The sequence below is a fragment of the Mobula birostris genome, chromosome 1 (assembly GCF_030028105.1).
Source record: "Mobula birostris isolate sMobBir1 chromosome 1, sMobBir1.hap1, whole genome shotgun sequence".
Lineage (NCBI taxonomy): Eukaryota > Metazoa > Chordata > Chondrichthyes > Myliobatiformes > Myliobatidae > Mobula > Mobula birostris.
Window position 1 is genome coordinate 227962251 of NC_092370.1, and position 13360 is coordinate 227975610.

At 41.0% G+C, this 13360-nt stretch overlaps 1 protein-coding gene across 9 annotated transcripts in view; it reads left to right on the plus strand.

Annotated features, from left to right (window-relative positions):
- The window catches only part of foxn3 (forkhead box N3), a 414510-nt gene extending 401436 nt beyond the window's left edge, over nt 1-13074 (plus strand). For all 9 annotated transcript variants that reach the window (XM_072273018.1, XM_072273037.1, XM_072273034.1 and 6 more), the window contains one exon: nt 5772-13074. In XM_072273018.1, coding sequence (XP_072129119.1) covers nt 5772-6321 — 550 coding nt within the window. In that variant the 3' untranslated portion in view covers nt 6322-13074. The remainder of the gene's footprint in view (nt 1-5771) is intronic.
- Nucleotides 13075-13360: the final 286 nt, after the last annotated feature.

Below are 13360 nucleotides of genomic sequence, written 5' to 3' on the forward strand. Positions count from 1 at the left end.
CTGATCTCCCCATTGATTCTAAAACTCGACATGGCAACACTGAAACGACAAAAGATTTAGGGTGTAAATAAATTGTCCCGCAGCAGTAATTGGTAGAAGTCTGGGGGAGTTTGCCACTGAAAACTAATCATGTTCAATTTCTCCCACAGCTACAAATTTTATGCCTGTCTAGTTGGAAAAAGTTGCTTTGGATGCCTGATATATTTAAAGTCAAACATATAATTGTTTGTATCTTAAAATACTACTTCTAATGAATATTCTTTCCATATTCAGTACTATAAAAATAAGCTTTCAATAAGTTACTAACAATATTTTTTTTCATTTTAATTTGGTTCATTTAACACTTATTTACCAAAATTGAATAGCATCAAAAGCCAACATAGAGGCAAGGAACCTGCCATCACTACAGCCCAGAAGCAGGCTTTCAGCCTGTCTAGTCTGTGCCAGGCAGTTATCCTCCCAATCCCAACGCCACGCACACAGGTCATAGCCCTCCATGCCTCTCCCATCTATGTACCTGTCTGAACTTCTCTTAAACATTACAATTAAACCCGCATCCACTTCTCCCGCCGGCACTTCGTTCCACACTCAGACCACGCTCTGAGTGAAGACGTTCCCCCTCATATTCCCCTTAAATATTTTGCTCAACCTGCTTGCATTTAACTGATCTATACCCCTCATAATTTTGTATACTCCTATAAGATCACCCCTCATTCTCAGCCCCCAGGAAAATAAAAGTCCTAACCTATTCAACTTTTCCCTATATCTCAGGTCCTCAAGTCCCGGCAACGACCTTGTGAATTTTCTCTGCACTCTTTCAATCTTATTGGTATCTTTCCTGTAAGTAGGTCACCAGAACTGCACACAATCATTTCGGTGAGCGTAAAGATTAACATAGAACATAGAATAGCACAGCACAGTACAGGCCCTTCAGCCCACAACGTTGTGCTGACCCTCAAACCCTGCCTCCCATATAAGCCCCCACCTTAAATTCCTCCGTATACCTGTCTAGTAGTCTCTTAAACTTCACTAGTGTATCTGCCTCCACCACTGACTCAGGCAGTGCATTCCACGCACCAACCACTCTCTGAGTGAAAAAACCTTCCTCTAATATCCCCCTTGAACTTCCCACCTCTTACCTTAAAGCCATGTCCTCTTGTATTGAGCAGTGGTACCCTGGGGAAGAGGCGCTGGCTATCCACTCTATCTAGTCCTCTTATTATCTTGTACACCTCTATCATGTCTCCTCTCATCCTCCTTCTCTCCAAAGAGTAAAGCCCTAGCTCCCTTAATCTCTGATTATAATGCATACTCTCTAAACCAGGCAGCATCCTGGTAAATCTCCTCTGTACCCTTTCCAATGTTTCCACATCCTTCCTATAGTGAGGTGACCAGAACTGGACACAGTACTCCAAGTGTGGCCTAACCAGAGTTTTATAGAGCTGCATCATTACATCGCGACTCTTAAACCCTATCCCTCGACTTATGAAAGCTAACACCCCATAAAGCTTTCTTAACTACCCTATCCACCTGTGAGGCAACTTTCAGGGATCTGTGGACATGTACCCCGAGATCCCTCTGCGCCTCCACACTACCAAGTATCCTGCCATTTACTTTGTACTCTGTCTTGGAGTTTGTCCTTCCAAAGTGTACCACCTCACACTTCTCTGGGTTGAACTCCATCTGCGACTTCTCAGCCCACTTCTGCATCCTATCAATGTCTCTCTGCAATCTTTGACAATCCTCTACACTATCTACAACACCACCAACCTTTGTGTCATCTGCAAACTTGCCAACCCACCCTTCTACCCCCACATCCAGGTCGTTAATAAAAATCACGAAAAGTAGAGGTCCCAGAACAGATCCTTGTGGGACACCACTAGTCACAATCCTCCAATCTGAATGTACTCCCTCCACCACCACCCTCTGCCTTCTGCAGGCAAGCCAATTCTGAATCCACCTGGCCAAACTTCCCTGGAACCCATGCCTTCTAACTTTCTGAATAAGCCTACCGTGTGGAACCTTGTCAAATGCCTTACTAAAATCCATATAGATCACATCCACTGCACTACCCTCATCTATATGCCTGGTCACCTCCTCAAAGAACTCTATCAGGCTTGTTCGACACAATCTGCCCTTCACAAAGCCATGCTGACTGTCCCTGATCAGACCATGATTCTCTAAATGCCTATAGATCCTATCTCTAAGAATCTTTTCCAGCAGCTTTCCCACCACAGACGTAAGGCTCACTGGTCTATAATTACCCGGACTATCCCTACTACCTTTTTTGAACAAGGGGACAACATTCGCCTCCCTCCAGTCCTCCGGTACCATTCCCGTGGACAACGAGGACATAAAGATCCTAGCCAGGGGCTCAGCAATCTTTTCTCTCGCCTCGTGGAGCAGCCTGGGGAATATTCCGTCAGGCCCTGGGGACTTATCTGTCCTAATGTATTTTAACAACTCCAACACCTCCTCTCCCTTAATATCAACATGCTCCAGAACATCAACCTCACTCATATTGTCCTCACCATCATCAAGTTCCCTCTCATTGGTGAATACTGAAAAGAAGTATTCATTGAGGACCTCGCTCACTTCCACAGCCTCCAGGCACATCTTCCCACCTTTATCTCTAATCGGTCCTACCTTCACTCCTGTCATCCTTTTTTTCTTCACATAATTGAAGAATGCCTTGGGGTTTTCCTTTACCCTACTCGCCAAGGCCTTCTCATGCCCCCTTCTTGCTCTTCTCAGCCCCTTCTTAAACTCCTTTCTTGCTTCCCTATATTCCTCAATAGACTCATCTGATCCTTGCTTCCTAAACCTCATGTATGCTGCCTTCTTCCACCTGACTAAATTTTCCACCTCACTTGTCACCCATGGTTCTTTCACCCTACCATTCTTTATCTTCCTCACCGGGACAAATTTATCCCTAACATCCCGCAAGAGATCTCTAAACATCGACCACATGTCCATAGTACATTTCCCTGCAAAAACATCATCCCAATTCACACCCGCAAGTTCTAGCCTTATAGCCTCATAACTTGCCTTTCCCCAATTAAAAATTTTCCTGTCCTCTTTGATTCTATCCTTTTCCATGATAATGCTAAAGGCCAGGGAGTGGTGGTCACTGTCCCCCAGATGCTCACCCACTGAGAGATCTGTGACCTGACCCGGTTCATTACCTAGTACTAGATCTAGTATGGCATTCCCCTTAGTCAGCCTGTCAACATACTGTGACAGGAATCCGTCCTGGACACACTTAACAAACTAATCGTGTTAGCCTTAACACGATAGACCAAAGGCTCATTTCTTTGCTGTACATCTCTGTCTCAGAGATAGTTGTTTATTTGTCCAAACCATTTATTCACCAGACAGTAGGTGATGTCTTCGTCATCTGCTGACTCATACTCAGCCCAACACTCCACTTCAGGGTTGTTACAGAGGCACCAAAAGAGACCATTAGTCCAAACGGCATAGGAGCAGAATTAGATTATTTGGCCTATCAACTATCCTCCGCCCTTCAATCACGTCTGATTTATTACACTCTCAACTCCACTCTCTTGCCTTGTCCCCATAACCTTTGACACCCTTACTAATCAAGAACCTATCAACCTCCACTTTAAGTATACCCAATGTTGTGGCCTCCACAGCCGTCTGTGGCAGTGTATTCCAGAGATTCACCACCATCTGGCTGAAGAAATTCCTCCTCATCTCTGTTCTAAAGGGATGTCCTTGTCTTCTGCGGCCAAGTCCTGGAGGGTGAGAGGTGACTTGGTAGAGATATACAAGATGATAAGAAGCAAATACAGTGGACTGCCAGAGACTTTCCCCGGGGCTGAAATGGCTAATGTGAGGTGGCAGAACTTGAAGGTGATAAGAGAAATGTATAGGGAGGATGTCAGAGGTGGGAATTTTACACAGAATGCAGTGGGTGCATGGAATCTGCCAGAGTAGAGGCAGGTACACCAGGGGCATTTAGGTAACTCTTAGATAACCACGAGTGATAGAAAAATAGAGGGTTATGTAGGTGGGAAGGGTTAGATTGTTAAAAGGCTGGCACAGCATTGTGGGGTAACCTTCTATGTTCTAAATAATGAGCATTTCATGTAAATTATTTTATTTGCATTAACAGTAACCTAAAAGCCAGAATTGAAATTCTGTTTCTTCGCCTTATGGTTATTGAATAGGTTTATTATCACTGATACCTGACATATGTCACAAAATTTGGGGTTTTGCAGCAATAGTACAATGCAATACATAAAAAATTACAATAACAAATTAAAAACATAAGTATGTAGCACAAAGAGCAAAATAGAGAGCAACACACACAAAATGCTGGAGGAACTCAGCAGGCCAGGCAGCATCTATGGACAAAAGTACAGTCGACGATTCCTGCTAAAGGGTCTCAGGCCAAAATATCGACTGTACTTTTTTTCTATAGATGCTGCCTGGCCTGCTGAGTTCCCTCAGCATTTTGTGTGTGTTACTCGAATTTCCGGTATCTGCAGTTTTTCTCTTGTTTGTGCAAAATAGAGAGATTGGGTTCATGGACTGTTCAGAAATCTGATGGTGAAGGGGGAAAAAATCAATTTCTTCCTCCCCGTCCACCCATCCTCCCCCAGCTATCATTAACAGGTGAGGGGCATACGGTGCAGTTTAAGTGTTATAAAATGAGAAATGCATCTTTGGTCTTCCCAAGCACATTTCTGGGGTTGCTCTTCATGATGTGAATGTTCTGTGCCTGGGAGGTGGGAGGTCATCTACAATGCATCAGGGAGCCTGATTTAAATGAATGGTCATAGCAAAAGGTTTCTCAGGACTCTGGATGTCAAACATAAAGAGTCAGGAGTCAAGAAGACATGAAATATATAGTTTTTACCAGGACAAGCAGAGAACCAGAGACACAGGTGATTGGAATCTGTAGCAACAGTTTCCAGGCAGGAAACTGTTGTGAATGAAAAGGCACGGATGGTTGACAAAGAATTATTATTTTCCTTTGTTTAGAGTCAAAAAGATTCCCTTTCAAAGTGAAGCCTACAAAACAGTTGGGACTGGAGACTTCTCAACTTCAGTTGCTGTCATGGTCATTCATTGAAATTTATTTATCACATGTACATTGAAACATTTAGTGAATTACATCTGCGTTAACGCCCAACACAACCTAAGGGTGTGCTGGGGTCAGCACCACATATCCTGACACAAATATAGCATGTCCACAGCGTTCAACACAAGAATAACAGCAGAAAAACAAAATAACTAACAGCAAAACAAACCCCTTTTCCACCTCCCCTGTCACCCACCCACACAGCCAAACCTCCAACCCCAGCACAGACCCCCCGGGTCTCCAACCTCCAATCCTTAGCGCCAGACTCACAGACATTGGGCCTCTGACCTCTGATCTCTGGCCACACCGGCCCAGGGGCTCTGACTACTCAGGCAGACCAACAAGTTGCCATTTGTCTTTGCAGAGGCATCTTAGAAGTTTATGTTTTTTTTGGATTATTTTGCTTTTATAACAATTTAAAATTGCTTATAAGGATGCAACCCTTAGATAGAACTTTCCCATGAGCAAAGGGAGATCCTAAAACCTAACCTTTTCCCATGGAAAATTTTCAGAAGTGCTGCCAATTGGGAAGTGCAGACTAGCATTCCCACTAGTACATTTAGTTCTATGATTACATTGTGCAACAGTACACAGTTGTTGAACATATTACTGTGTGGCGCTTTAATGAGCTAATTGGCCTGTCTTTTATTTTAAACTCCTTCAGGAACGGAATTGTGAACTGTCGGATGCGAAATGACAGCGAACAATCCTGTGGCTCCCCGGTCGTCAGCAACGACCCTAAAGATGACCACAACTACAGCGTGGCAAAATCATCTTCCAATCACAGGAGTACGTCCCCGACCAGCGACTCGACATCCTCTTCCTCCGCTGACGACCACTATGAGTTTGCCGCAAAGGTCAGCCACAATGGGAGCGAGGGCAGCGAAGCCAGCTACCACAGCCACGAGAGCTACAGTGAGACAGAAGACGAGGAGAGAAAAAACAAAAAGGAAACCAAGGATTCCTTAGCTGACAGTGGGTACTTGTCTCAGCACACAAAACGGCAACACCTGGCAAAAGCAAAAAAACACGCAACTGAAACACTGCCACTTAAAAAGAGGCGTACAGAGAAACCGCCGGAGAGCGATGATGAGGAGATGAAAGAGGCAGCAGGTTCTCTCCTGCACTTGGCAGGGATCCGCTCGTGTTTGGATAACATCACAAACCGCACTTCAAAAGGGCAGAAAGAGCAGCAACATTCAGCAAAAAATTAAGACTAATGCACAGCCTCTTTAAGAATTGTTGGCAGAAATTTATTTTCTTTCAGCACGTCAGGTGAATTATAATGATTTGTGGCAATATCAGCAATCACTTTGTTTTCCTATTTTAAGCCCCCTTGAGTTTTTATATAAATATATATGAAAATAATTTTGTTTAAGGAGATTGAAGCCATAGCAGAACTTTTACTGACACTCAGCTAATTTGCAAAAGCTTTTCATTGACTGATAACAAAAGCCAAAATCACTGCACCTCTCTCTCCCTTTCTCTCTCTCTGTCTGTCTCTCTCTCCCTCCCCCCCCCCCACTTTCTCTCTCTCTCTTCACCCCTCCAACCCCTCCATTATTTCAGTCTGATTACACAGGTGCATGCAGGACTCATGCTGATACCTATGGAGTTTGCATTGCGATTCCCGCGATGCTCTAACAAGACGGTGACAGACTGCTCAGGTTCAGCTTTACTGAATGACAGCCAACCCGAGCGGGAAAGCGCAAGTCATGGCAACTGGATAAAATGGAAGCAAAATAATGTGTGCCACCTAAGACCGCGATGGATCCAAATGCACTTAGAATACCAGAGACCTGGTCCTTTTGACTGTGGAGCAGATGACTGCCGTGATTATCGGAGAAAGCAAAACAAAAAAATGGGAAAACTGTCTAAAGCAAGAAAAGAGTCCTGCTCTTGGCCAATTTCATATTTTTTTTTGTCTTCTCAAACCACACACACACACGCAGGCACACACTCTCACACACACACACTCTCTCACACACACTCACGCACTTTCATACACACTCACACACTCTCACACACAGTCACACACTCTCATACACACCACACTCTAAGCCATATGCCTGATGGACGGCACTACGTGCAAAGAGAAAGAAAATACACCGCCTTTTTGAAACTGCCTGAGTGATGTGAGAGCAATCAAGTCTTGCAAAGATGTTCATAATCAAGCGATAACAAGTTAGCGATACTAATCCATTCTGACAGATCAGAATGTTTAGCCTGGCCACAATGAAGAAGACAGCAACAAAACAAAAAGCTCTAAAACCTGCCAATAGTATTATTCTGAAACAGAATTGCTTAACAGTGATATCGGTGAGCTCTTCCACTGCCCTGGAACTGAAGTAAGCAGTTTCTCTCTCTCAGTCAGGATAAGTGTAGAATAAAAGATTTTGGAATATAACCGATTTAGCCAGCAGGATTATCCAATCCATGTTGCATGGGTTCTTTGAACAAAAACATTGTTTTTTATTCAAAGACAATAAAAGAGTTCATGTAAGGTAAATAATGTATTTAGCATGAGCATGAATTATTTTCATATAAATATAGAAAATAGAGAAAAGGCTATGCCTCTAATTTTTAAGCCCTTAGGCCTAGATTTTTTTTTGATGCAGGTGATAAGGTTTAACCTTTTTTTCAGGGAAAAAAAACTGACTGTTGGGGAACTTACACTGCAATATGAAGACTTCACATTTCCGGTAGGGCTTGGATGGTTGAATATACTGCCTTGTCTGCACATTTTGGGCCCCCAAAACAGTATTGTTAAATATAAATGCTAGTAACAATACCACTAAACACGGTCTCCCAGTACAGGGTAAGGAGGGTAGTGGGGTGGGAGGGGGGAATAAGTCTCTGTTCTCACCGAGTCAGTAGTGAGTGTGCATGAGTATCTGTTCTCCTTAAAATTATCTGCTAAATATTGGGGTAGAGTGATGTATTGAATATCAATATCATATATTGGCAATGCATCCTAAAACAGCACCTAGCAGTGCTGGTCATTATAGCAATCAGACATAACTATCTCAATCAGCTTGTTTTGGTCCTCCAATCCTGTTTTGTCAGATTTTAGGTGAGTAGACAAAACCTAAAAGTGCAACATTATTTTGGCAGTGCTGAATTCCTAATCATTTAATTGACATCTCCTATGGCAGAACTCAAAGAAGAAACAGCCCAAGTGGTCAGAAAGTCACACTGCTTGTTGGTCAAATCTGCTGTGACGTTGCCTCAAAATCTGGTGACTGACTACCCCCTCCCATGTTCCATCCTCAGTTGTTTGTTTGACCAAAGAAACACTGCAAAAGGCAAAAGTCCATTTATCCTTTTGCTGGGGAGGGCCTTTGTAGGTCAAAATCTAAAAATATATACTAATATTGATCATAAAGTTAGCAGCCATTATAAAAACAACAATCGGTCAGAATTGTGGTTGTTCATAGGCATAAAAAGGGGAGGGGGGAGTGTGCCAATTTTCCTTTTAAAGCAGGCGCCATCTCGGGGGCTACGTTCATTTAAGGGACTGAGCCACTGTGACCAGGATGTCAAGTAAATATATTGTGGTTTTGACTTTATAATTGGCTCATTAAAGATTGGGTGAATTATTTCAATTATGGATTCTTTGTGCAAATATGTGATCTTACTGTTAAGGATTTAGAAATCATGTATATTAATGTCCCAAGGCAGGCAGAAATCTGCAATGCTAAAAAAGTGAAAGACTTGAAATTAGAGAATGGAAGTGATAACTAAGACATGTTTTAATCTTTGTTGTAATAAGTTTAAATGAAAGGCTGATGATCAAGAACAACCTACCAGCACTACAATTCTTGTTTGGTAACTCCATGCATCCCCCAGGATAAAACTAGCCAAGGGTTGGAGGCTAGATTCCGATATGCAAAAAGCAGAGGTGATTTCTCATCCCAAATTAATCTGAGAAAAAAAATTGTTAATGTCAGCTTGGAGGTCAGAATCGTTCTCCTGTCGCGCAGTTTGGCACTTAACCCTGTGAATAGCTTTCCCGTGCTAATTGTGGTTTATGTAATTTATTCAAGGCATCGAGGTATCTTTTTCTGTCGCATTAGATTCTGAGGCAAAGACAGGTTGTGTTTAAAGATCTGGTGCGCTAGGAATCTTCATGGTAAAGCTTCCTTTTCCACAAGAATCCGCAGAATACATAAACAAATATACAGTATGTGGTGTAGAGTTACCTGGCACTGCAGTTGGACACATGCATGAAGGTTCCGGACTGCAGTCTGGCCAAGTAGTTAAAAGGCATGATAGAATGTCAGAGATTAAGAAACAAAACCATGGAAGCAGGAATCTGAATGAGGATAGAAAGATGTTTAATAGTTAGTCAGCATTTCAGAAAAGAAGCCAGAGGTACATGTGAATTACAAGGGTAAATGCAACCTCTCCAAAATGGTCATTTATATTTCTTTTTGAGATTTTGATGAAGCTTTAGGTTTTAAATGCTTCTTACTGTCTCCCACTTTACTAAGAGTTTTAACACACGTTATGCTTGTAACTTTGCTTTGCAGTTCAGTATAATGTGTGCAAGTTTTTTTGAAATCCAGGTGGTAGGGCACTGGGAGCTGCTGGGTCTATCACACTTAAGTTGTCTAGAATGCTTGGTATTCTAAGTTCATTCTACTGGGTAAATAGTTACCTTTTAATGCATTGGAGTCTAAGGTTGCCATGGTTGCATCTATGTAGCTGGGTCCTAAACGTGGGCTTTGATTAATTTTGAACTGGGAATTTCTAAATATTTTATTGGAAGTATGGAAATGGGAGTCAAATTGTGTCTTGTCTATTTTTGCCTCTGTAAGGTTACTGGAAAATCCAGGGTATATGCAACAAAATAGATAAATTCCCACATTACTGATTATTGCTGGTTTTGCTATATTTAGTAGCTGAAGCAAGGTCATTAATGTGAGGCAAATGACACTATCTCTGAAATAGGAATGTGAAAAGAAACCAGGGCACCAAATCTTGAAGGCCGCAATAGGCAAACATGAGTATTGCTGGTTTTCTCCTAAAGTACCAGCCACAGAGTGTTGTAGGATTTCTTCACAAATGACTTCATCTGGAAGTCAGCCTTCTGTTTAGCCTTTTGGATAATCATCTTCTAAAAAGTCTTTAAGAAATAAATGCTATTTTAGTACTACACTGAAATCTTGAAGGGAGCTGGAGCATGATTGGTGTGCTTAACTTCAAATAAGATAAAGACCCAATCATTGAAGCTTAACCAAACCACAAATTGCCCCTTTACTGCAAATTTTGACCTTCATCAGATCCTGGTGAGGTGAAACAATTCATCACTCTGCTCCCAGTTTTATAAGAGAACAAAATTGGTCAGGAGTTCCATTCTTGATCACCAGTCGGTAACTTCAGCTGGTACTGTTAACACAATTGCATGGCAATTAGGAACTGGGTTCTCAACTGTGATTTCATCCCTCTAAATTCTTCCAAAATGGTCAGGTTATGTGGAACCTCAAATGATTACTTTGTTTCAGGGTTGAACACTGCCTGCATTGCCAGGAATGCTATGAGGGGGAGAGATTGCAGACTGCAAAAAGCTGTTGGTTAAAACTCTCAGACACCTTAGTAAAGTGGATGAATGTTAAGAATATTTAAGACATTGGGCCTGATGAAGCCTACTTCAATTGCAGTGGAGATGCACGTCTGCAAGTTTAGGACGGGTTAGTTGCTTAGATTACTTTCTATACTTCTACCACTTTGGCAAAGTTCAACAACCAGATGCCATTCCACTGGAAACTTAGCACCAGAAATTTGCCACATTGGAAATTGAAAGTATGATTCTGTAAAAGCTTCCATGTACTCTGGTGAGAAAATGTTCCGAGTTCCAATATGAAGAGCAAACAGTAAATAACTAAGGGCATGCCAGATCCTCCTCCTGACAGGTTCATCGAATCAATTTTCATTTATTTGCCATTATTAAACTAATTAAAACAAACTGTAATATTGGCATGAGAGTGCTTTATTTGAATAGTATGATCAGATTCTTACCCCAAGTCTTTGCCAAAAATGGTAGAAGATCTGACAGAATTTACAGAATGGTTATAACAGGGGAGAAGTATTAAGTTGGTACTGGGTCCCTCCAAGAACAATCCAGTGTGCTGCATTGCCCCACTCTTTGCCAAAACATTTCCACTTGTTGCCTTTCAGATATACCCTGCTCTATTGAATGTTACTATTGAACCTGCCACCACTACAACCTTTGATAGTGTATTCCATGCCCTGACCACTAGTGGTTAAAGATGTTTCCTTTGTCACTTTTGCTTTTTTTTTGCCAATCACATCCTTTCTGTCTTCACCCATTCTGGCAATGGGAACAGTTTTTCTCTCATATCTACCCTACCCTGTATGATTTTAAAATACATCCTGGTGCAGTGTGGTTGTAACATCTTTCGCAGTTTCTACCTTCCAATTCTAAATAATTCAAGGAAAGAGTGATGCTTCCTTCCAGGGAATAAGTAAACAGCTAGGATTTTTATTGATTTATAGGATATTATTATCACTGATGATAAGACTATAATAATAACAACATGCCAAAAGTCAGCAGCTAACACACAAGGAATATTGCATTATGTTGATGATGAATCGGCAGGGTGTCATGTTAAAATTATGGTACAATCATAAAGTGGGTAGACAGGAAAACGATTAAATCAATGATCTCTACTATTTGGGTCAAAGAGGATTAATGTGGTCAAGTAAAATAGAAATAATGTAATAGAACGACAGTATCAAACAATGAAGGTGGAATTAAAGAGGATCAAATTTAATACCTGCAAATAATCGCCCTTGAGAAGGTGATGACGAGACTCATCCTTGAGTCTCTGCAGTCCCCATTGTAAGCCAAGTACCAAAAAAAAACTTTAAAAATTTACTGTATTAGTTTGAACTAAATGCTGTCCATCCCAAAGCAAGAAAAGACTGTTATTAGTATAGTTCTGGACTTCTGGCTGGTTAATTGTTGCTATATGTGTGTGATCTTTAGACATCTTTAATAATTACACTATAGATCCATGAAGTCTTCTTCTAGCTCCTTCTGTAGATTTGGAAATGATTGTTGACCTCTGCTTTTTGCAATAAGAAACTGGTTCCTCCTTCCTGTGACTTCTGTTGATGCAATGGAGAATGTTTGAGGGAAAGAAAAACAGAAAAATGTAGATTTTTGCCTTTTAGTTGGTAATCTTTCAGTCAAGTTATCCTTGGTAATTCAGATATTCCACCTTTATTTTAAACCAGACTCCAGGTTATCATGAGGTGGAGCATGTCATAAGTCATCTGATAACGTACAAGGAATGATGATGAATCGGCAGGATATTGTGTTGGAATTATGGTACAATCATAAAGGGGGTACTCTTGGAAAATTATTAAATCAATGTTCTGTATCATCTGGTTCAAAGAGGATTAATGTGGTCAAATAAAAGAGAAACAATGCAAAGGAATGACAATATGAACAGTGAAGGTGGAATTAAAGAGTGTCAAATTGTCACTTTAAAAATGTTGTGCAATTCTGCATCTTTATGTGAAAGATAACTTCACTCAAAGACGAAGTACTGTATCCAACGTAATTAATCTACCTTCATGGTGATTTGAAAGACCAATTTTGTTTACTTTGATAATTAATAATCTATAAACTGCCAATATTTTGTTTCACGAGAAATATATTGAACTTTTGAATAGTTTTCTTTTCACAATGTGAGCAGTCAGAAGGCACGGGCAATCAACCAACCTTCAAGAAATATGTCAAAGTCAACACAGAGGCATATTTGCATTCTACATTTCCTTGATGTTTAATCATTTTGCCAAAGACAAAATCATCAATTGTAAATATCACTTGTCCATATATGAAAAACAAACTTTCCTTGAACCTACCATAAAGTTTCTGTGATGTATTGTCTTCCAATTGCAATAAAAAATTACAAGTTGCATCAATTGAAAAGAAAGGCCTCATCAATTGGAGTATTGTGTCATCCAGTAACCCTGGTAAATTCAATGTTGATTGCTGTTGGATTTAGTCAAACAAATAATGATTAAAAGTTTTATCTTGGCTAAATGCCGGATAAATACAATTTTTGTTGTTACACTGTTAGGATTCTGAAACCCACTGGGAAGCCACATTAAAATCTGATGAAGAACAATTGAATGTGATTGTAAGTATTTGGGTAACGTGTCAAACTAGACTCGGTTGGACGGGTGAGGAGAGGGCCATGTAACTTGATGGGTAATATT